Source organism: Monodelphis domestica, chromosome 2, assembly GCF_027887165.1.
Source record: "Monodelphis domestica isolate mMonDom1 chromosome 2, mMonDom1.pri, whole genome shotgun sequence".
Classification (NCBI taxonomy): Eukaryota; Metazoa; Chordata; class Mammalia; order Didelphimorphia; family Didelphidae; genus Monodelphis; species Monodelphis domestica.
The window spans coordinates 494,576,193-494,600,220 of NC_077228.1; the positions used below are offsets into that span (position 1 = coordinate 494,576,193).

The 24,028-nt window shown below is 43.2% G+C and overlaps 2 protein-coding genes across 3 annotated transcripts; both read right to left on the bottom strand.

The window, feature by feature from the left end:
* Nucleotides 1-1,758: 1,758 nt before the first annotated feature.
* LIX1L (limb and CNS expressed 1 like) lies at nucleotides 1,759-18,053 on the bottom strand. The gene is made up of 6 exons (XM_016429125.2): nucleotides 17,619-18,053; nucleotides 10,187-10,350; nucleotides 7,794-7,934; nucleotides 5,122-5,217; nucleotides 4,475-4,552; nucleotides 1,759-4,137 (listed from the first exon to the last, which is right to left on the bottom strand). The coding sequence occupies exons 1-6, from the start codon at nucleotides 17,935-17,937 to the stop codon at nucleotides 3,895-3,897; spliced, it is 1,041 nt and encodes a 346-aa protein (XP_016284611.1). The 5' UTR covers nucleotides 17,938-18,053; the 3' UTR covers nucleotides 1,759-3,894.
* A 1,225-nt stretch (nucleotides 18,054-19,278) lies between these two features.
* On the bottom strand, nucleotides 19,279-23,987 carry ANKRD34A (ankyrin repeat domain 34A). 2 transcript variants are annotated; one of them, XM_007485348.3, is made up of 3 exons: nucleotides 22,331-23,987; nucleotides 22,098-22,237; nucleotides 19,279-21,806 (listed from the first exon to the last, which is right to left on the bottom strand). In XM_007485348.3, exon 3 carries the CDS (start codon nucleotides 21,679-21,681, stop codon nucleotides 20,191-20,193), a length of 1,491 nt encoding a protein of 496 aa, XP_007485410.1. In that variant the 5' UTR covers nucleotides 21,682-21,806; nucleotides 22,098-22,237; nucleotides 22,331-23,987; the 3' UTR covers nucleotides 19,279-20,190. The 2 variants fall into 2 exon arrangements, with proteins under 2 accessions (XP_007485410.1, XP_001364027.1); XM_001363990.4 differs by lacking the exon at nucleotides 22,098-22,237.
* Nucleotides 23,988-24,028: the final 41 nt, after the last annotated feature.

A 24,028-nucleotide genomic window follows, 5' to 3' on the forward strand; every position in this document is an offset into this window, starting at 1 on the left:
GTTATAGTGACTAATAAAAAAGCTTTAGTGGTCCTTCATTGCTACTGAACAAATATAAACTGGTATCTGCCCATGATTTAGCTCTAACATACCTTTTTATTCTTGTACTATTTCTTTCCAGGGACTCTATGTTGCATCCAAAATGAACAAGTCTTCACTGACTTTTCTCATGTTATCCTCCATACCTGAAATGGCCTTTGCTTCATCTACATACTGAAGTCCCTAATTTTTCTTTAATGCCTAACTCAAGTGCAATTTCCTCTACAAATTGTCCCCTGTCCCCCCCCCCATGATTTAAATCCTGATTAACATTTTACCTACACATTTATATTTCTGTCATTCTCTTAATTAGAGAGTAGGATATGTCATATCTTTATATCTCCAGTGGTCCAGGATGATGGTATCCATTAAATATTTGAAATTAATTGTAATTCATTAAATTGGGATTAAACCTAGTTAGAGGCAATCACATCTCTGACCTAAACCAGAACAGGTGCTCTTTGGGCACAGGACCTCAAGAGTGAGAGAGCCTATTCTAATGAAGTTGTGACTATCATCCCTACCTTTGAACCCAAATTTAGTAATCACCTGGACAGGTCCCAAAAGAAAAGATTTGCTTATCTCACCTAAAGGAGGAAGTTGGACTACACTGCCTAAACACTGGGATCTAACTAGTAAATGAGACAATACAATACAATTAAGTCAATTGTAATTCATAGTTGGAAAGGGATATGCACTAGTAACATAAAAGGATTAAAGTGCTAAACTAATATTAGACAGTATTGAGCATCTGCTACAACACTAACCTTTGATTCTTTGAGAAGGTAGATTGCCTTTGGGTTGTTAAAATATGATTAGTTGGGATGAACAGATTATTAAAAAAAATTGTTTCCACCAGGAATTAGAAGGTAGATAATAAAGATACTTTTTGTTAGTCTTAAAGCCATAGAATTTTAGAGTAAGAAACCTTAGGGTTATCTAGTCCAATCCTGAAAAACTTCAATAAATTCAAATACTTATTGAGATTTAAAGGAATTAAATGACGTCTCCAAAGTATTTGATGAAAAAAAAACAACAGTTCTGATCATATCTTGCCTTCATTCTCAACCCCTCTTCCCCTTAGAAACCTTCAATAGCTCTTCACTCCTTATCAGACTCCTTTATTTGCTGATCAGGAGCATTAATGATTTGGACTTGGGCTCAATTTTCTAGTCCTATCTCCTGCTAGTTCTCTTCCAATGTACTATGTTCTACCAAAATGGACTACTACATTTTGTTTGCCTGAGATCAATAAAGAGTTAAGTCATCATTAGGTTACTTAAAATTCTGTAAGAATTTTGTGTGTGTGTGATAAGGACTAAAGATTTACTTAAGATGGTCCCCAAAGTGTGGGAGGCAAATATGAGGTTCCATCCCACTGCTGAAACTTACTGCCATTTTCCAACCCCACCTACAAGGGGAAAAAAATGTAAAAAAAAGTCTTTTCAGCTTACCTAGGGTAAAGCAGGCTACTCAGAAGGACCTCCTTGTGGGAGGCTACAGATGTGGAACAATTACATAGAATGTCAGACTTACTTTGTATTGGTTAGTTTTGTCAGACTTTTAAAAAATCTTTTTCTTTGTTATAAGGGATATATATTTATCTGGAAGGGGGATGTAGCTAGACATGTAAATGATGACAAAATAAAAGTTATCAGTAAACATTTTATAAAATAAGTTAAGTTCCCCCAGATGGTTTCAAGAAAAAGTCAATATGGCTGACTACAGAAAATTGATTTTTAATTGTATAAAAGTGTGCATACAAAATACGTAGAAAGTAGTAAAAGTTATGACACAAAACTGAAGATGGGCAGTATGAACACTGTCTCAAGCTCATTTTGATCTAACTAGTAAATAAGACAAAAGATCACCAGCTTGTGGCAGATCAAGGGACCAGCTCCCTATTCTTTCCCAGGGAGAGAGGAACAAGAAGAAAAGAGAGACCCAGATGAGGGAGCAAATGATTTGGAGATTCAAATGCCAAATGAAACAACTAGCTTAGTTAGAGGCAATCACATCTCTTGATCTAACCCTGAGCAGGTGCTCTTTACATTTGTTTGTATTTGGGGCAGGGGTGGGGTTGGGGTTAGGGTGGGAGGAAAGTAGAACCTCAAGAGTGAGGGAGAACCCACCTATTCTAGGTGCTAATGAAGTTGTGACTCTCACCTGTAACTTGGAGCCCTTATGTAGTAGTCACCTGGACATCTCCCAAATAAAAAGAGTTGTTCATCTCACCTAAAGGAGGAAGTTGGGCTACATTGCCTAATCATCCTAAAAGTGAAAATTATGCCTGAACAAGATTAAATGAGCTTCAACCAAAGAAAACTGCAAAAAAACCCAAAATGATTCTCCAAGCCTAATTTTAAAAGTGCATTCACAGTGATATATGATAATGTAAAGGAGGTTATAGAAGCAAATCAGAAATATATCTCAAAAGAACCTCCAGGCCACAATATTTTGGTGCCCTTCCAGAAAATCCCTCCTATACTTCCTCAGGGAAGAATGAGGTGGGAAAACTCCCTAGTGAAAAGAAACACAATTAGAATTTCTGAGACAAGCAGCTGGTCCTGAATCTCTTTCCCAAACATTCCAGATTGGAAATCCAACCAGATCACTGGCCAGTTCAATTTACTGAACAGCTCTGTTATGTTAGTCAACGGAGAGAAAGAGAAAGAATTCTGAATCATGGTAAGAGGAACTTCTGGTAGCAGAAGTTCTAAATTTCAAACATGAGTTCCAATTCCAGCTCCAACTCTTGAGTCTCAATTTCTTCATTCAAAAAATGATACTATGACTTACACTACCTACCTACTTTAAAGGATTGTAAGGAAAATGCTTTATAAATTTTAAAGCATCATATAAATGTGTGCAACTACTACTACTACTAGAATACTGTCAATATGTAAAACAGCAGCTATTTAGAGGAAGAAAAAAAGTCTCCCACAAATGAAAACATCTTTTCTAAGGAGCAAAATAATAGGAGGAATACATATGTACACACACACACACATATATATATATATACACATATATATACATATATATGTGTATATATATATATATAGTTCATTGAGCATACAGCTTGTGTTGTCTCTAGATAGCAAAGAGGCCCTAAGCCAGCACCAGTTGTAAATCAAAAGGGTAAGGAGAGGGAGAGGATAAGAAACAAATTTCAGAATCCACAACCCTGCTCTGTAGTGTGAACTGTATAAAATAGCTGGTTTGTTGGAGTAATACAGATTCATCTTGGTAGGAGTTTGGATTGGTAATGACACCTAAGTTATATATTTCGGGAGGCAACTACATGTAAGAAGTTAGGCATCCCCGTCCTGAGCTGGAATGTGGAATGACAGGATGTGATAGGAATGACTTGGTCTTGAAAAGGTCCAATTTTAGGCAATCCAAAGCCTGAAGCTTCACACGCTTAGGTACCCTGTTTAAATCAAAGGGGAAGGCAGCACTGGGGCTGGGATAGGAGGACAGTGAACTTGGGCTCAAAGTTCTTACAAGGTGGCTATGTTTTTCAAAGGTTGACAGAGGTCCCTCTACCAAATAAACCAATTAGAAGCTCAAAAACCTCTTTTCAGTAAACTTGAGAACTTGGTATTATGAGTCCATTGATGTCCATAGGTAGCCCCTAGAGACCTCCATGTAGAGTGGAGGATATGTTTCAAATAAAATACAGAAAAGATCAGGAAAGAAGAAAATGGTTTTCCTAGACAGACAGGAAATCAGATCTAGATTTAGTATTTTTTTAAAGTGTAAAAAATGAGTGTCTGTACAGAAATTTTTCTGAGTCTTAGAAAATAGATGTGCAAACAGAGGCTCGGAGAGGTGTGGTAGGGGTAGGAGTATCTAGCAATTAGAAGAGTGCATGGTGCCCAGTTGCCCAGCAGCCAGCATGAGAATGTCCTTCTTCTCCTTGTGGAAGCGAAGTTCTTTGCCAGCCAGTCGGGCCTCATCCAACTCCCTCTCAGTGGATGCCAGCTCTCTGGAAAGTGCTCCTGGTACACCTTGCTCCCGGCTTACCCAGTCCAGTGCCATCTGGTGGCGAATATCATCATCCAGGGCTCTGTGTGAGTAATGAGCCAGCACCTCCTGGTGGAAAAGGGAATGGGAAGTTCATTTGGTCACCACAGGGCTTCCTGACACTTTGAATCAATTGGAACTTGAGAGTACCTTTATCATGGAGTCTTTACTGGGATTAGAACTGACCTGAAATTTCAATAAGGCTACAGGGAGAGCTCTCCAAGGTGGGACACAAAATCTAAGGTTAAGATTGAAGAAGGGAAGGCTAGTGGAATAAGCAAGAAAGCCAGTAAAGGCTCTGCCATTGCTAGCCTGGCAAAAGGAGACCTGCTCAACTTCAGACCCTAAAACAAACCATCTCAGTAACAGCTCTTCCAGCCCTTTTCTTCTTGGAATCACTCCTTACCTGTCGGGAACACTGTCTCTCCCTCATGGCCTTCAGGCTGCCATTCCAATGCAATAGTTGGAAAACTGTCATCAGTTCCTGGGGGAAGAATGGGACAAGGTAGAGGGAAGTAATGGTTGAAATCTCTAGGAACTCAGAGCCTAAAATTTAGGACTCATGAAATTAAATACAGCTACAATGTCCTTTAAGTCCTAATCAAATTATCATTAAGCAAAGACAAGTTGTTCAGGTAGAACAATTTTTATGGGTGGGAAGTTTTAAAAGGGAAAAATAGCATCGACTTAAAAGTATGCTTAATGGAGAAGCCTGGGAAGAAAGCCAAAAGTTTTATATGGCTCACTGTTCCAAAATGACCCATCTCTCTGTTTCAATTCTGTAAGGAAGAGAGAACAGGGCTTCAAAGGAAATCTTCCAAGAGATCATCTAGTTCGTGGAATGGAGAGTCAGAGGGCTGGGGTAATAAAGGTACTATAGCCCTGAGTTAGAAGGGCTATGCCATGAGGGGCTATGTAAAAAGAAAACCAGAGGAACAGGGCATTTCTACTGAAGAAAAGAATAGTGGAATAATTAGATGAACAGGACTCTTCAACCTACAGAGCAGAAGTATTTCAGCTGGGAAAAAAGAGGGTAGCTGACAAAGATGATACCTGGAATTCCAGCATAGACTTGCCCTTGTTGGACTCCAGCATGAAGCGGAAGGCACCAATCCCTGTGTTAGGGTTGTCAGCCTCTTCTCTGTTGCCCTGATGAAAGAGAAATACAAAAAAATTTGGGTTTCCAATTTACAACAGCCCTAGGTATAGTATTTTGCTAAAGGGCTTGAACTTGCCTGATTTTGTTTGGGAATGAGTAAGGAAGGGCTTTTTTAAAAAATCATCTACAAATATTATCTTGTTTAATTTTCACAACCCTATGAGATAGATGATATCATTATCCCTATTTGACATATATGAAAATAGAAACTAAGCAAAAAAAAAATTACTTGCCCAGGGTCAAATAGGTAATGAGTAAGCTGGACTTGAATTCAAGTCTTCCAGAATCCAGACTTGATGATCTATCCATTGTGTTTACTAGTGGCCTCTGCCCCAATTAAGGTAATTCTCTTCTATTTATGGGGAAAAGGGCAAATTGAGGGATGCAGAGTTAGGCCACCCCAGCAATAATAGCTTCTGACCAGTGGTCCATGAAGCAGCCAACACTTGATAGAGGAATAGCTAGGACATGGGCTATCTACAGTGAAATGTTAATCGAGGCATATGCTTTCTGGAAATTGCCTCAATCTGCTGAAGTGGAAATGAAACTGAAACACATGTCTTAACTTTCAGCCTTGTACGCTCTCTTCTTTGGGGTTAAGTCCAGCTAAAGGATCGAGGCTATATAAGAAGTGATTTAGACACACTGTTCTATGACCCAAATGAGACAACAATCCAGCTCACATCCAGTCTCCTGGAACAGCAAGGACTACAATATCCTAGAAACATGGGAGACTTTAAACCCTTTTCATGGTCTGAAGTGGCAGCCATAAATGCTACCATTTTTTCCCCATGCTGATTCCTTTCTACCTCTTCTAAATAGATGAAAAATCTTCAGCACATTTCCACTTTTGTTTCTCCTCATATCCAGAATTATGAGGTAGGAAAGGTTAAGTAAGACTAAAATGTAAGAGTGGGTTAGTCAGGATTGATGGAGGAGAAGAGATAACCATTCCCATGATTTTCTCCCACCATTTGATTCAGCCTACATTGCACCTCAACCTCTATCAAGCCACCTGTCAAAGTTACCCCCCAAATTATCAAATTATGTGTTTTGTTGTTTTAAACTAGAAGGGATATTTAAGTTTATCAAATTGACTGGCTTTACAGATAGAAAGAGAAACACACCAGGTGACCTGTTGAGGTCACTCTGCTTGTACTTATGATAGAACAAGTCCCAAAGAACAAAGGTAACAACATTATACAGTTACCTAGGGCTAAAAGCAAGAATGAAAATTTCAGTTTTACCTCTGGATTAAAAACAAATAAGAACTGTTATCTTAAAAGTCTGGTTGCTAATAAAGATATTAATCTATCCAAATTCTCTGTTCCCTATGTTTATTAAAAGGAGTGGTACAACAGAGACTGATACACTGTGGTACAATCGAATGTAATGGAATTCTCCATTAGTGGCAATGCAATGACCCTGAACAACTCGGAGGGATCTACAAGAAAGAACACTATCCACATTCAGAGGAAAAACTGTGGGAGTAGAAACATAGAAGAAAAAACAACTGCTTCATTACATGGATCGAGGGGATATGATTGGGGATGTAGACTCTAAATGAACACCCTAATGTAAACACCAACAACATGGAAATAGGTTCTGATCAAGGTCACATGTAAAACCCAGTGGAATTGTGCATCAGCTACTGGAAGGGGTGAGAGGAGGGGAGGGAGGGAAAGAATATGATTCTTGTAACCAAGGAATAATCTTCTAAATTGACTAAATAAATTTTTCAAAAAATAAAATAAAATAAAATAAAAGGAGTGGTACAGATGGATAAGTCAAAATGGATTTCAGTTTTTGCTACGTGATTTATTTGTGGCTTCCCAATTATTTTTGCATTCTCTAAATACACTGAGATTGAGGAAAAGAGGGTTATACTAGGTGGCAGGGATTAAAAATGGGCCAAAATTTATCTTCAATTCAGATAATGTAAATTACCATAGTCAATTTGGTATGTTTCTTCACCTTCACCAAAAAGCAGGAATAGGAACAGAAAAATGGATCTTGCTTCATAGCTACAGAGAGACAACTATTGTGTTTGAGGAAAGTGTAGGGGTAAAATGAGAGAGAGCAATATTTATGGCAGAGATCTAGCTCTCAGGTCAGAAATGCTCATCTAAAGGAAGGATTTTTTTTATTGTTCCCTTTAAAGGATAAATTGTTTTTGCCCCCACCCCCTAAAAAATCAATGTAGGGTCACATAAAAGGATTCCTTCCTGGAGTTGGTGGTAAATTAAACAGGAAAGGTGGAGAGATAAGAGGGACCAAGAAAAAGAAACAGGCATGTACAGAATAGAAGAGAATGTCTGAAACCAAAAAAGCACCAAACAGAAGCAGACATTTTTATTTTATTTTGGAATATCTCTAACATTTCATGATTTACTAGTAAACTTCAGAAGTCCCAGATCATCAAAAGAAAAGAAAAAGAGCACACATACAAAGAGCAAAAAACAGACATGGATAATGAAAAACAAAAGAAAAGGGATGAAAGAATAGACAAAGAAAAGAAAATTTCTCCACTCTCTGACTCTCCCTCATCCCAATTCCCAGAGCTTACATTGAAAGATGCCAGGGCCTCTGAGACACTCTTCTCAATAAAGTCATCTGTGATTCTTCGGGATGGATGCTCGTTAAATACAGAGTTCATTAGTGCAATCTTTGCAGCACTCCGACGAGCCTCTGCTTTTGTAGGGCAAAACTGGGCAGGAGAAGAGACACATCGACAGGAAGGGAACTTGTTAGTGTATAAATATATGTATGTTTGAGAAGGGGGAAAAACGGAAGGTGACAGAAAGGAAAAGAAAGCAAATGGATGAAATTATTCATGCTCAACAAACTCAAGTTTTCCTTGCAAAATGGCTCAGGAGCTTGGAGCCATACGCACTTTTGCCTCAACATCCTGAAATCATTAAGAGGGAGCTGGAGACTGCTGTAATCCACACCATACTGAATGCAGAATGAAGGAGGCAGCTGAAGTCAGCATATAATCACTGGACATGAAAAATGCCCCTGTTCAAACTGTCAACAGAATTAATTACTCAACAGCCAAACTCTGGCCAGCCTCTTAGGAATCTGTGTTGTTTTCTGGCTCTGAGGATGAAGCTGGGGGTAGGGAACTGGAGGGTGATTTTTGTTGTTATTGTTCTTTTTTTTGGATTTATCTAAAGAATTAAGGACAAAAATAAAATCCCACCTTGGGTTAGGGTTATTGTGGTAGGACTCACTAAGCCCCTTATAAGAAAGACCTCTCTCTGGATGCCTTTCACCCTAATAACTGTAGGAAGCCCAAGGTTAGGAATTTCCAAACTAGAATCTATAGACTAAGACTAACCATAAAAGGAGAAAGAAAAGTACTATAGTCTACCCATTCATCCAACAAAAGAACCACATCTAGTCTGATTTAAAAAATCCAAACAAACCCTTTTGCTTTGTAGATGGCCCTTCTAATAGAGCTCCCAAAACTGATCACACAGTGACTATCTAAATACCATTAAAAGAAAATTTAATATTAGGGCAAAACAGAAGACAGTGAAAGTAAATTGTATGCTTTGACATAACTTGTAACAAGTCTGCACCAATATAAAGCTATTTCACACTTCTCTAAAGCTTCTTTAAATTGACAGCTCCAAGAGATCTACTCTCCTTTGCTAACACAATGAATGAGTTATTAGAAATGAGTGATTAGTGAAGAAGCCACATATTGACTGTATTAAAATGTGGGCATAAGAGAAGTAGAACTCAGTGGAGAGACCAGGGAAGAGAATCACACCCTGGATGGGTGTGCTGGGTGGCATCATAAAATGTTTAAAAGCTCATCAAAGTGAGGAAGTATCAGTAGGGAAAAGCGATCCCTAGTTTTCTAAAAGAAGATGCATACAAGTTGTCTGCACCTTAGCTTGTGTATATGTGTGTGTGTGCACACATATATTCTGAAATAGTTAAAGACTCTCAGAAAAAAAGTTCATTTAATAATCTAATATGAACTTACCTATTCCTCTAAGGCTGTTTTGTATTCAAAGCCAGACCTGAGTTTGTAATGGCATTATACCAGTTGTAAAACACCAGAACATAGATATCTGTTTTCTGACAATTCTCATCCAAACTCCAATCCATATTACAAAGGGTCACTTAAAGGGCTGCCTTCTTTGAAAGGGATCAGCAAGGGAATCTTAGGAAATCACTCAATTGTTTTTATGCTTTTAAGCTTTATCCAAATGCAACAGCATATGAATGATTGAATCTTTGGAAAATCATGTTTTATGTGCTGGGGGTGGGGTGTCACTACCTTCCCTTCATAGTAATCACTACCCTTATTTAATATTTCTTCCTAGAACTGTGAAATTTTAGAACTGGAAGGGCCTGGTTTAATCTTCTCTTTTTGTTCCAGAAAAGGTGATTTGCCTAGAGTCACAGGGCTAGTTAAAGATAAAGCCAGGTCTCCTAACTCATAGATCAGTGTTTTTTCCATATGCATCGCTGCCTCCCTTTCATCCCTTAGGGTCCTCAACACTGAGCCAAATTGAGCTGACTTACTTTCTTTAGCAGCTGAGCAGTTAGGCCAGGCCAAGAACTGAAGAAAAAATCTGCAATTCTCCAGAAGTAGAGATGGCAGGGAGTTTGGATGAACTGATATACAAAAGGCTTGGCTTTATGGTGGACTAAACTGGCTATGATAGTCCAGATTCAGGTTTGGGATGGCCATCTCAGTTTGGCAAAAGGAGTTTAGAAAGCAAAACTTAGTGTGCCTCTTATATTCTTTAGTGGTACAACAACAACAAAAAGAATAACAAAAAACCTCAAATATTTGCCATAATGAATTAATATGAATCTCCAAATATGTTTTTAGGCAGGAATTTAAAGCTGCTTTCAGGTAGCTAAAGGATAGCAGAAGAGAAAGCTAGAAGTACCTGAAATTTCATTTTAGTTATTGCCAAACCTGTGAGTTCTTACCTGGAAACTACCGAAGCAGCTTCCTCCAGGTAGGGTGACATAGCAGACATAAGGGGGGCTATTGGAGGGAACCATCTCATAAACCACTAGAGCCCCATTCTTCAGGTCAGCCCCACGGGACTGCTTCATCTGCCAAAATTCCTGTAGAGCCTCCACCACATTCACTGCAGAAAAAGAGGAAGCCAGCTTCAGGAATATCTCCAAACCTTGAACATGAGGCATGATTTTACTCCTTAGTTTACCAGCCTACCTCTAATTAGTATAAACTAGTATACCTAACCTATAGCTAAATCCATGATTGGCCACTCTCTAACTTCATACCAAGAATCTAGGGAATAAGCTATCATATCCCTTTATCCTTGGCCACAATTATGGCAACTAAACTCAAACATATCACATGCTAGGAAAAACTTCCAAGAAGATTCAACTCCTGGTATTCCTATCCTATCTTGTAGAATAGAAAAAATTCATTACTCTACAAGTAGATCCTTGACTTTTGGGGAAAATCTGAACCCTGTTTGGCCATATTCATCATGTTTCTGGAGAGCAGCTCGGCTACCTAGGACACTTCCTTCACCCTGGTTGCCATCAATGCTTATGTTATAGGAATGAGTATTTCTTAGGAACCTAGGGTTTGGAAGTGGAAGATACCTTAGAGATCATCTAGTAGATCATTGGTCAGTCAACAATCATTCTTTCCCTTTCTTTTTCTGTTTTTTTTTTAAATCCAAGATATTTTATTTTCCCAATTACATGTAATATTTTTTAACATACATTTTCCAAAATTGTAAGATCCAGTTTCCCTCTTTCCCTTCCCTCCCCCTACTAGGAGATGGTAAGCAATTTGATCTGGGCCATGTGTGTATAATTATGCAAAACATACTTCCATATTTGTCATTTCAGCAAACATTTATTAAGTATCAACTCTCTTCCTTTGGAGATTAAGAACCTGAGGGTCAGAAAGATTGGATACCTTGCCTTATGTCACACAAAGGGCAGAGTCAGAATCCACATCCAAGTCCTTGATCACTAAATTTTCTGTATTGCCATTCCCACTGAATCTGTGGCAGAACTATATTCCTGAGCCATCTCTGCTGTCACTTAGCTCCCTTATCATATCCTTCTTACCTAATTTTGCTTCTTCCCTACTCAGAAAGTTTCCTGACTTCTACCTATTCCATTGTAGATCCCTGCCTGCCCTGAACAGCACCCATCCCCTGATCCTCACCCCTACATCTCCTTACAAATCCTGTGATCATAGCCATTAGCCACTTTGCAAGGATCTATTTTTAATATTAAGCATATTTTAAAAAATATTGTATTTTTAAACTTTGTTTTTATGAACAAGTTAATAGCCTCATTTTCCACTACAAATATGACTTCTAGAAGTTGTGTTCACCTACACTTTGACAGCAACAATCTTTAAGAGTAAGTTAGAGGTCATAAAACAGCACCAATTCCAATATTGACTTGAGTTTGATTTCTGGGGGAAGGCTTTGCTTATTGACACAACACAGTTCCTGGCCATCAGATCTTTCATTCTGCCTCTTTCCCACCCTTAGTATTAGAAAGGGCTCTTCTAAGGTCACTCGGACCCAAAATGCTTAGGCATCATTGTTCTTTCCTTCTGGTCTTTTCAGCCCCAGCTCCCTCTTTGAGAAGACCTGCACAATAGGCTGGGTGTCGAATCTCTTGACAAGCAAACAACAAGGATAAAGGGAAGGGGAAGGGGCTATGGTGAGAACACAGTAAGAAAGATAGTCCCATTAAAAAGTCCCACCCACTCTCAACTTCCAGCTATGTTCATCTTGGCACAAAACTCACATTCATACTACAGATAGAGCTTTGTTTCTCTTGTCTGTAACAAACTACCTGCTAAATTCAACTTTTGAGAGATCAGTCAAAGCTGAGGGGAATAGAAAGGTTTATTTAGGGATGGCTGGTAAATGCTGACAAAATGTTAATAGGAAGGGGCAGTTAATGTTACTTTTTATTTTTATATGAAATACGGTTAAAAAACAAAATAATTTAATTATCATCAACTAACTTACCTATCATAAGTCAGTGAGTGGAAGGCATCAGACATAAAAGAAATAAGAAAAATAGGACTAAGAACAAAAGGAAAGACAACTCATCAAAAATTATTTATTAAACACCTAATTCTGTGTGACATACTGTGATGAACAGAGAAACACACCCATATAGTTCTTGTCTTCTAGAAGTTTATAATCCCAAATAGACATTGGGTACAAAAAGACATGTATAAGACTTACATACATACAAACAGCATACTAAAAACATGAAAAAGATACTGAAATATATGCATCAATTTCAGGTATATATGTTTTCGGGAAAAAAATACAGGAGAGTAGATAATATACCTAGGGGAAAAGTGAAAGAAAGCATGGGAGTTCTCTAGATAAATTGGTAAGGGAAGAGGAAGCTGGGCCAAATCAAGTCCCATTTCAGGTTGCAGAGTGGAGGTAAGGTAGGTCAGCAAGACCTCATTTCTCTCTCTCTTTCTTTCTTTTTATGAACCCTTACTTTCTGTCTTAGAATCAGTACAAGTACCAGTTCCAAGGCATAAGAGCAATAAGGACTCAGCAATTGGTGTTATGTGACTTGCCCAGGGTCACGCAGCTAGGAAGTGTCTGAGGTCACATTTGAACCCAGGACTTCCTATCTCCAAGTATGGTTCTCTATCCACTGAGTCATCTAGCTTCCCCAAAGACCTCATTTCTTACTTTGCCTTTCAGAGTATATCTTATTCACCCGTCCTGATGAAGAGGCAAAAAAACCAAACTCTGAGTCTAGGGCCTTCCTACCAGCTGATGCCACTTAACAGGGAATGAGGAGATTGTTCTTTATAAAAGTCAATTTCCTTGATCCACACTACAAAGGCAACTTTTTAAGCTTCAAGGACTTGGTGATTATAAATAATGGTCTACTGAGTTGGATAATATTTTGATTGAGCCTGGCACCATATGGCAGGATTTTTGATAGGAACCATAAAACACATTAGGTTCCTGAATGCACAAATTTCAATACAAACCCCAAAGATTTACTAAAGTACATGAATTTAAGTTCAGCATGTTTCCTAGTGAACAAAGGGATAACAACTCATTCAGTAACAAAAGCAGGGTGGATTTAGAGAGGCTTTTAGGAAGGGACGTAATGTACAGAAACCAGGGCTTTGGAGGGAGCTGACATAGAAAACTAATCCAGAATGCAATTTCTAAACTATGGAAATCTGGATCAGCAAGCTTAATTCCATGGTATTTAATAAACCAAGAATCTGGCTGCAATTCAGTCAAGACAAAGAAACTATATTTAAAAGGGGAAGATGGAGAAGAGGACAAATAACTTTATGTTGGGTTTAGGATTTTTATTTATTTATTATTATTTGAAAAACCCTTACTTTCTGTCTTAGAATTGATAACTCGTACAGCTTAGGGGTAGGCAATTGGGGGTAAAGTGATTTGCCAAGCGTCACACAGCTAGGAAAGCATCTGAGATCAGCTTTGAATCTAGGAGCTCCCATTTCCAGGCCTGGTTCTCTACCCACTGCCCTAACCCACCCTAGGGTTAGAAGTTTTTAGATTAGGATGATGGGATATTTTGTTCAAAGTTCTAAGCAGGTCAGCAGGTACCACACTCTCAAGGAGAATCAGAGAAGGGAACAAAAGAACAAAACAAGGAATACTGCTAATAGAGTCCCATCCATTCAATTACACTAATTTTGAAGATTTGGTCAGACAGGAAAGTAGACATACTCTGGTGAATCAAAGGGGAATACTAAAACACTGTTTAACTGCCCCCGCCCCCCCCCCATATTATACGGAGCCACTCCAAAGAAGGTGTGTGTTGTAGGGGAGAAGAGAGGGGATAAATAAAAGCTGAACAAGGAATTCAGGATAACACAAAGGAGAAATAACTGAAGGGTACTTAATTTGTGTTGAGGTCTAAGACAGATAAGTTAGAAGGTAATATCTGAAAGAGATGAAAGGTTAGGAAAGAGGTAAGGAATATAGGTGAAGAATGGGAAAGGCCATGAAGGAATTGCTGGTGAAGAAATATGAGTAAATTTTTCTCTAGGAAAAACTATTCCAGAATCCCTCAGACTAGCTGCAAAAGGCCAAACCATCAGTAACTGGAAACATGGCTACAATGCCATTGGCAGCTTCACCAATAAAAGTGAAGAAGAATAAGTGTTTCCATGTGGTCTGGAAGGACTGACTACCTAAAAAAGTAGACTCTTCTTGCTTGAGAGAAAACTACCTGCTAAATTCTACCCAGACAGATATTTACTGGATTCCCAACCAGAACTTATGGGGAATGCAATGCGGTAAGGAGTAGGATGGGGAGGAAGGGAGATAATAAGTGGAAGAAGAAATGTAGGAGTTTAGGAAGAGAAAACCACTGCACAATCTGAGGCCTGATTAATGAAGTAATCAGTCTCCTTTGATTCCTCCTGTCTTTTTTTTTACTTTTAAAATTAATGTTTATTTTTTCCACTTAACAGGCATTTATTTTCTCTACCTTCTATCTGTCCCTCCCTCCCAGGAAAAAGAGAGAAACAAAACCCTTGCAATGAATTTGCTTAGCTAAGCAAAACAAACTGCCATATTGTCATCATTGAAAAAATGTGTCTCATTCTGGATCTAAAATTTATCTCTGATGGAAAGTGAGTACCATTCCTCAGCATCTAAACTCTGGAATCATGCTTGGCCATTGTATTGATCTGAGCTCTGGAGACTTTTAAGGTTCATTTTAAAAATGCTGTTATAGTTTGAATTATTCTCTTGGTTCTGCTCACTCTACTGTGTTATTTCATAGATTTTCTCAGGTTTCTCTCAAACTGTCTCCATTTCTTGTGAAAATATATTCCATTACATTCCTATACCATAATTTGTTCATTTTCCAATTGATAAACACTCCCTTAATTTTTGGGCAATTAGGTGGCGCAAAGGATAGAGTGCTGGGCCAGGAGTCAGGAAGACTTATCTTCTTAAGTTCAAATTTAGCCTTAGATACCTACTAATTGTGTGACCCTGGGCAAGTCACTTAACACTGTTTACCTCAGTTTCTTGATCTGTCAAATAAGCTGGAGAAAGAAATGGCAAACCACTCCAATATCTCTGCCTAGAAAACCCCAAATGGGGTCAAAAAGAATCAGACATGACTGAAATGATTGAACAGCTCTCGGTTTTTAGTTCTTTGACATCACAAAAAAAACCCTGCTATAAATATTTTTCTACCTATAGATCCTTTCCCTTTGTTTTTTAAAATTGCTCAATATTTTAGTAGTATTACCCTCATGTTCTTTCTAGGAACATAGGAAAATTCATACAGGAGTCTGATTAGAGGCTCAGCTAGGGACCCTTAGAAACCTATCAGAGAATAGATTGATTTTTTATAAATAACAGAAAGTTTGAAGAGAGTGCTTTCAGGTTTGTAAACTTATGGAAAATTATTCTCATTCATTAATGATCTTCCTTTCATTCACTCCTCTTTGCAACCCAGGTTCTAACCACATCACTCCACTAAAACTTCTTAAAATTTACCAATCATCTCTTAATTGCCAAAGTTGCTGATCTTTTTTCCTTCTCTGCTGTATTTGAACTATTCTCTCTCTTCTGTGGGCTTTCCTGTCAATGTTCTCTCCTAGCTATCTCTTACCTATTTGACCAATCCTTATCAATCTACTTTGCTGGCTCATCATTCAAAACATGTACCCTAACCATGGGTGTTCCCAAAAGCTTTGTCTGTCCTATGTCCATTATCCTCTCTCCATACTCTCAGTTATCAGTTTTTATGGGTGTCATTATCATTTCTATACCCAGAACTCGTAAATCTGTATAGCCAGTCCCAGACTTTATTCTGAGATCCAATCCCTGTTTTGTTGAAAGCACCCCATTCTTCCAAATTCCTAGATTTCTCATTCTCCTTCATCCCACATGTCCAATCAGTTATCAAATTTTAATAGTTCTGTCTCTACAACATTTCTCACATTTGACCCCTTTTCTCGAGGGATGTTTGGAGTTGCTAAATGCCTTACCTAACCAAGATCAAACAGATAGCTGGTGTTAAAGCTGGGACTTTAACTCAAATAATCTAGTCCAGTGTTCTTTTTACAATATCATAGAGCCTTAATGTTTGTTGAATGAATGAAGTCAACTCTTCTGTCTGCTTCTTTAACTGGTGGGAGGATACTCCCTCCCTGATGTGGATTGCTCAGTAACCTTTAAAGGTGTACATTAAGAAAATAGATAATGGCAGCATCGGTTTACTGATCCTTGATCAATCAATAAATTAATTTGGGTTAATAATCACATTTCCAAACTAATGAAAAAATTAACCACTGGCTACCTATATAGCAAAAGAAGAGTCCTGAATAATTCTACCTTTGTGTGTTTGTTTATCTGAGGATTTAACTTTACATTGTTGATTTAAAAAAAAAACCCTTACCTTCCATCTTAGAATCAATACTGTGTCTTGGTTCCAAGGCAGAATTGTGGTAAGGACTAGGCAATGGGGGTTAAGTGACTTGCCCTGGGTCACACAGCTGGGAAGTATTTGAGGCCACATTTGAACCTAGGACCTCCCATCTGGCTCTCAATCCACTGAGCTACCCAGCTGCCCCCTACATTGTTGTTTTATGAAGGTTTTATGTTTCCTTAAGGAACCACAAAATCCTAATTTAAAACTAGGGTATTCCCTAGTCTCTCAAAAATGGTCTTTAAGACTGAAAAAAGCCTGGCATCACCTTCTGTTATATCTTTAAAAAGTTAAAGAAACAGTCCTCTCCTTGGCAAAGAAAGAACTATCTCAAAGTACCTTGAAGCAGCCTATCGCATACTCTATTGGTTCGGTGGAGATTATCTTTCTGTCTTTATATCTGGGCTTTCCTTTACACAAACCACTGGGCATAGACTAGAAATGGAGTGTCCATTCAATTCAAAGAGGGTTTCTTAAATGTTGTGTACATAATTCCCCTGACTTGCAGAGTGCCCCAGCTCAGTCCTAGACCCACCATTCTCTCTCCACCCTCCTTAATTTATCAGCTCCCAAGGGCTTACTGATCATCTCCACACCAATAATTCTTGCCTGCAGAGCCAGCCCCAGTCTTTCTTCTGAGTCTGTGCTGTTGATACAAAGGCAAAGAGGAAATAGTTCCCTGCCTTCCAGGGGCGTATTAAAAACTCCATAGACCTTCGATGAGACTTTCTCCTGGGAATGGGGCTTGGTCACAACTCACACCTGATCAGACAAGGTAGATTAGTGACCAGCACCTCCTAGGCCAGGGACCCAGGTTGGGTTGGGGTGGGCCTTAGAGGTGGAATGCTGATTAGACCCAAGGAAAAGGGCCACGACATCTCTGCGGGTCTAGAGTGGGGCCACCGTAGGGCCCCTGTCGGGCCCCCAGACTCACCTCGGCCATAGCCCTGTGTGTGCTTGGCGAAGCTCCTCACCACGGCCTCCACAGCCTCACGCAGCACGGCGGGGCTGCCCGCGGCGCCAGGGGGCAGCGGGAGTCCCGCGGCCCCGGACAGCAGCAGGGGCGGCGGCGGCGGGGCTGGGGGTGGCGGGGCAGGCGGGGGGCCCCCCGGGGGGCTGGAGGCGGCGGCGGCGGCCCCGGTCACTCCAGGCCGCAGAGCTCGCAGAGTGCCTATCCCGCCGCCGCCACCACCCACTCCGGGCTGCAGTCGCTGAGCTCGCATCGTCTCCATCCCGGATGGCTCTCTCAGCATCCAGCCAAAGCCCAAAGAACTCAGCCGTAGCCTCGGGAACCCCAGATAACGGTCTACGGGGTCTGGGACAGCCCGGGCCGAGCGCCTCGGGGCGGGGGAAATCGTAAAGGTTCCACTGGCTGTCAGTCATGTGGGGGGAGGGGACGAACCGACTCTGGACCAATCACAGCCAGGAACATAGAAAAGAGCCCTGCCTCTCATCTTAGGCAAACTACCACAGTAGGTGGAACTACTGGGCTGGCCATTTGAGGAGAAGAAAAGCGGATTCACACCAATACGATTCCAGGCGCCTTCAAGGAAGGCGGGCCATAGCCTGGATGCCTCCCAAGAGGGTCCGTATCAGACGGCCAAAAGAGGCGGGATCAGGCAGAAAGACCACCAAAATCCATTTCGTCTACCCATTTTTGCCCTTCTGCGAGGCTACAGTCGCCGGCGGTCTTGACTGGGAGAACATCTGCTTGCATTGACATTTAGGCCATGACCTATGGACCAGAGATCCAAAAACTGGCCCCGGGCGTCCGCTGGGAGTCAGGCCAGAAGGAGGGCTCCTGCGGATAGCCCTGACATTCCCACCTCCCTTGCAGTCTTGCCCAGCCGGGCGTCACGGACTCCTCTGGTCCCCTCAGGGACTTTGAGGAGGCAAAGAGGTTCTAGGGGGCTGAGGAAAACCAGAGGCTGCAAGCAAGGACCAAGTGGCTCCAGGTCGAGATGACAGCTGAAACTCCGGGTGGAACTACCTGATTACCTTGGCGGTGGGAGCGGGGTCGGGGAAGAGATATAGAGGAAGGGGAATAGAACCGATTTCTCTGGAGGAGGAAGTGAAATTCGGGAGAAGAGGCCGAGGATCTGTGCTGTGTGGGGAGGGACGGTATCTGGGAGAGTTGTCCGGGTATCCCAAATCAGTGGGGTGATTGATTAGGGTGAAGGAGAAAGAGCACAGGATCTGCAACTGCATCCTTAACACTTCTGTTTATTTATTAGAGTGATCGTAGGTAAGTCCCTTAATCTCCCCAAATCAGTTTCCTCATCTCTAAAACGGGCATAACAGTGGCGCTACGCTTCTCCTTGTGTTGTTTTGAGATAAAAAGCACTTTGTTGACCTTAGAACACTAAAATCGACATGTTTATGGTTCCGTGAACCTGAGATAGATAGATAGATGGATCCTTGGAATCCAAAGGAGAGCTAGAGGAAAAGAACTGAGATTTAAAGATGAGATGAAGGCTAACTTTTCCTCTACCACGATTCCAGGGCTTTCCACTCATGATAGGAGTTAAAATCAAGATTTGGCTCAGTATTGCCCATCCCATCCCCTCCTCCCAAGTGAGTGGAGAGACATGGTGGAGACTTCTGAACACCTTTATTTTGATATGTCAAGTGGGGGATTAAGATCATTGTCCTCCTCTGCCTTGGGGAGAACAGAAGCTCATAAAAGAGCAGTTTGAACTGCATGCCCCACTTCTCCTGGGAAGACAAGACAACCTGATATATTGAATTGCTTTGGGGTAAGGAAGTATCTAGGCTCATAGAGGAAAGGAGGGAAGAGTTGAAGGAGCAATGAGGGAAGCAGCAGAACTGGGTGCAGCAAGAGGGCTGGAAAGCAATATTTTCCCAAGTTGTGTGAGGTTGGGAAGTAGGGGAGGGAGAGCAGAGGATCATCGAACCCATTCTAGTAGGTGGGTCAAGGGGGATCCCAAAAGAGTCAAGACATTCCCACTGGAATTGGGTGTGTAAAAAATGCATTATAGGGCATGTACCACTGTACCTAATAAATAGAAATAAATAATTGCAAGCACAGAAGGTAAAGGATTGGTAAGGATCTTTTTTTTTTTTTTTGGAGTGGGGAGGGGTGTTAGGTTAGGCACTAGTTATTGGCAGATAATCTCACTGCCCATGAACAAGTGCAAGTATGTTTGGGGGCCCTTGTGCCAATGAGCACCTTTGACCTTATGGTGCATGCAAGTGCATAATGCCTGTGAGCTTACACTGATCTCACATGCAAGTGCACAGTTGCATCAGCCACATACATGACCCTTATATGTGACTGCCCAGTACATATGAGATGTCTGGTGACCTTTTGGGTAAAGTGCTCTGTGCCCCTGAACATGTGCATCTCTGCCAAGAGTGCACCATGCAGTGCCTATGAGCAAAATACAAGTGGCCTCTAGTAGGTGTGTGCATGGTGTCTGTGAGCTGGTGGCCTCACCTGCCCTGTCATAGTCTTATCTCTGTCATTCCTAGCTCCTCTTATCCCCTCAACGCCCTTGTTCTCCTGGTCCCCCTAGACTCTGGAATCCCCCTAGCTGTCTAATTTGCTCTGTCTGCATGGAGTGACGTCTCACTAATTTCCTCTTAGTCCTGGGAGACCCAAGGCCCCCAGAATGATGAGGAGCAGGGAGGGATGGGGCCCGGCACCCTGGTAGAGGGCGAATGTCTGGGATGGGAGGGTGAGGACTGACATTGAGTGGAGGCAGGAAGCCTGGCCGGGTGTGGGAGATGTGGTCCAGGAGCAATGTCCCAGAGCCCCTCCTTTCCAGCAGCCCAGGACTCCGTCTCCGCCCACTCAAAGGAGATACGGCCCCGGGAAGGCTTTCTTGGGACTGCCCAGGTGAAGTAACGGAGCTGGCCGAAGGCAGTGTCAGCGGGGAAGCATTGTACCGGCGGCGCTCAAGAGACAAGCGACTGGAGTCCGGAGAGTCTGGGCATAGGTGACCGGGGCCGTCTAGCTCCACCGGCTCCATGCGGCTCAGCTTCTGCTTCAGCCCGGGTAGGGGAGCCGATTCCTGGGCCTCTGGCGCCGTATTGCGCCGAGAAAGGGCCCCTCCACCTGTCACTTTTTCAGCCCACGGGGGTGGTTCCTCAGGCCCCTCGGTGCTGTGACGCCGTGAGAGCCGGGGGCGACTAGTCAGCGCCAGGCCGTTAAATTCGGCAATCAATCGGTCAGTCGCTGGTCGCCCCTCGGCTGGCGGGAGCGGTTGCGGAGGGGCAACTAGCCCCCAAGGCTCGGAGTTGAGCCTCTTGAGTGGTTTAGGTGGCGGGTGGCGGGGTGGTTTGGGGAGGGGATCGGACGAAGCTGGATCGTCTGGGGGCTTAGGGAGAGGGAATTCGAATACGTCCCGCTTCTCCTCCTCCTCTTGGGCCCGGGGAGACAGCACTCCTTTTCCGCCCCCTCCAGTCTGCAGTTGGATTTCAGAAGGCGACATGCAGACCCCTGGGGTTGGGACTGGGGTGGGTGGATCTTCGACCCCAGGGGAGGGAGGGGAATTGAGATATTGCCGGGTCTTCTTGGTGCCTGAGGGGGAAGTGTCCGTAGTGATGATGATGACTTCAGTGCCCTTGGCTTTGCAGGCTTCCAGTAAGGCTGAGAGGGTCTCGCGATCACCGCGGTCCAACGCGTGTACTAAAGCTGAGGCGCCGGCGTGGTCTCGGGCCGAGGGGTCAGCGCCGTGGGCTAGGAGAAGGGTGGCTACTGCGGCACCTCCACCTCCGGCGCAGGCGTGCATGAGAGCCGTGCGCCCTAGCCGGTCGGCTATGTTGGGGTCAGCGCCCTGCTCCAGTAGGTAGCGTACCATGCGGGCCCGGTTCTCGGGGTCGTCATAGCGGGCCCGACAGGCAGCCATCAGTGCAGTCTCCCCCTGCGCGTCGCCCTCATTCACGTAAGCACCTCCCTCTAAGAGCAACCGAGTCAAGCGCAGCTTCCCCTGCCCCACTGCCCGCAGGAGAGCGTGCCCCTCGGCGTGCAGCATGGCCAAGGTGGTGGGTGGGAGAAAGGCAGCGGCTGAAACTACCAGAAGAGGTGGAGAGGGAGATTCGGGACAAGGATGGGGACAGTGCCTAGAGGAGGACTGAAGCTCAGCAGCTACGGTGCTCCCTGTCAGAGAGATAGACCAACATTGACAGACACAAGCATAGAGACAAGACAAGGAATCATAGAGATAGAGATTTGGAGTGGGTCACTGTGACACACAGCTCTGTCCTCTGCCCTGTGCCATTATGCCCCCCTAAATGCCTGTCTGAGAAAAGAGCTCGCGTGCACCCGCCCGCGATGAACGCTCGTGCAAGTGCGTGTGTGCACGCGCGGAGATGTCCGCACCCCAACCTTCACCCTCAGCCCCCGAACCATTTCCAGCCACTGATTTTCCTCATCCACTCTCCAAAATACCTCTTGCCAGAGCGCAGACCTCCCCTCAGTACCACCGCTTCCCCCTTCCTACGCGCGCGCACACACATTCCCGGTGCCTTCCCCCTTTCCTTGGAGCCGCAGCTCTGGGAGGGGTCGCGGCTCGGGTCCAGGGTCTTATACTGGAAGGAATAAGAGTCCAGAGTTCCCCATTCCCCTGTTGTGTTCCCTATCTCCCGCTCCTCGTTCCCCTCCCAAGTGGTGTGCCCATATACCTGTATGTCCGCCGGATCTCTTCCTGGCCAGGGCCTGGGCTGGGACCCGGGCCAGAGTGCAGTATGGGTGAAGAAGCCGGGTCCGTAAGCTCCCACATGGTGGGGGTGGGCCTCGGTGGCCCCCACTGTATCTATGCTCAAGCCTAGGCGCCCCTGCTCCAGATCCCTCCTCCCGTGCGCCCCGGGCGCAGCGCCGGCTCTGGGAGGGGAGGGGGGCGGAGCTCGGCTGAGCTATTTATAGACGTGTCTCTGCGGGTGGGGGCGGCAGGCACCAAATCTGCTCCTTTCCCAATCTCCGATTAAAAAAAAAAACCCAGAAAACAAAACCCACTGCCCCAGGTTTTCTCAGCCTGACTACCGTATCTTAGCCAGTGAAACCTAGCTATTTGTAGAATCCAGTCCCAAGTTGGATATCTCTTCTCTCCCTAGCCTCATCAGGGCTGCCTGCACAAATTCTAGCCAGGCTTCCCCAGCTACCAATTTCCAGGGCTTGACGTGTTGTGGCTGTGTGCTAGACCTGACATATCACACATGACACAATCACACTCTCAAAGGTTGTTGGGCCCAGACATCATAAATCCAAGTTCTATGAGAAGATGGATCAAGTATCCTGCTTGATGTGTACATATTTGGGTGTGTGGGTTCTATAATGGACCCCCAGCCCAGAGCCCTGGTGCCTAGTGTATATTTCTCATTTCTAAAATGTGCAGAAAGTTATAGATATGGAATTCAGTCCTTCTGAGTTGGCCTCTTAGCCAGAACGGAGGAAGGCAGGTGTGGACTCAGGTAGGTCTGGTTTCTGGTTTGGGGGTTTTTTTGGACACAAAATAAACCTTCAATTCCTTTCTTTTAATTCTCTCTGGGGGTAGTGGGGTGGGCAGTGAGGCAAATAGGAAGAAGTTGAAAACGATATGTATTAACCGGGTTTTAGCTCCCTCAGATTCTGTACTTCTTCCTTTGTATTTTGTCAATCTTCTGGCCATTTCCCTCTTGCCTTTTCTTCTATCTCTCCCTCTGTCTGTCTCTCCCTGTCAGTCTCTGTCACTATCTGTCTCTCTCTGCCACCTGCCCTGTCTCCATGGTTACCATGACTCCCATCTGTGCTGTTTGAGAATAAGTATGTGTCCAGCTGGGAGGTAGCAGGGAAACTGGGGGATTTGGGGAGGATCTATAGGACTTGGAGAGATTCGCATGTCCTTAGAACAAGTAAGGAAGGGGGGCTGGCAATGATCAAACACCAGACACTCAAAGGAATATGCCCGGACTGAATGTTGGAGGAGAGGAGTCATTCCACAGCTAGATTTCACTCTTGGGATTCTACTACTATTCTCACGCCCCAGACAAGTAATTCTTAGGTCTAACTTCCTGTTTCAATCTAAGTTCTCTTATCATCCATCATTCATAGAGGAGAATTGTAGGAACCCCTCCCCCACCCCTTGTCCTTAAAATAATCTCTCAGATATGTCGAAAAGAAGCAAAAGAAACTGGGAACCCGGGAGTCCTGTCCCCTGCCACACTAGTCTTGGTTCCCTGATCCTCAGTCCCTCCGTTCCCCTCTCTTGCCAGCTCTCTCGCCAACTCTGCAGCAACCCACAGAAAGGTATTTTTAGCAAGGAAGTGAGAGGGGAGGATTCAGTGCGTGCAGAATTTAGAGAAAGAAGGATGCAAGATGGGAAAAGGGGGGTGGGGGGGTGATGG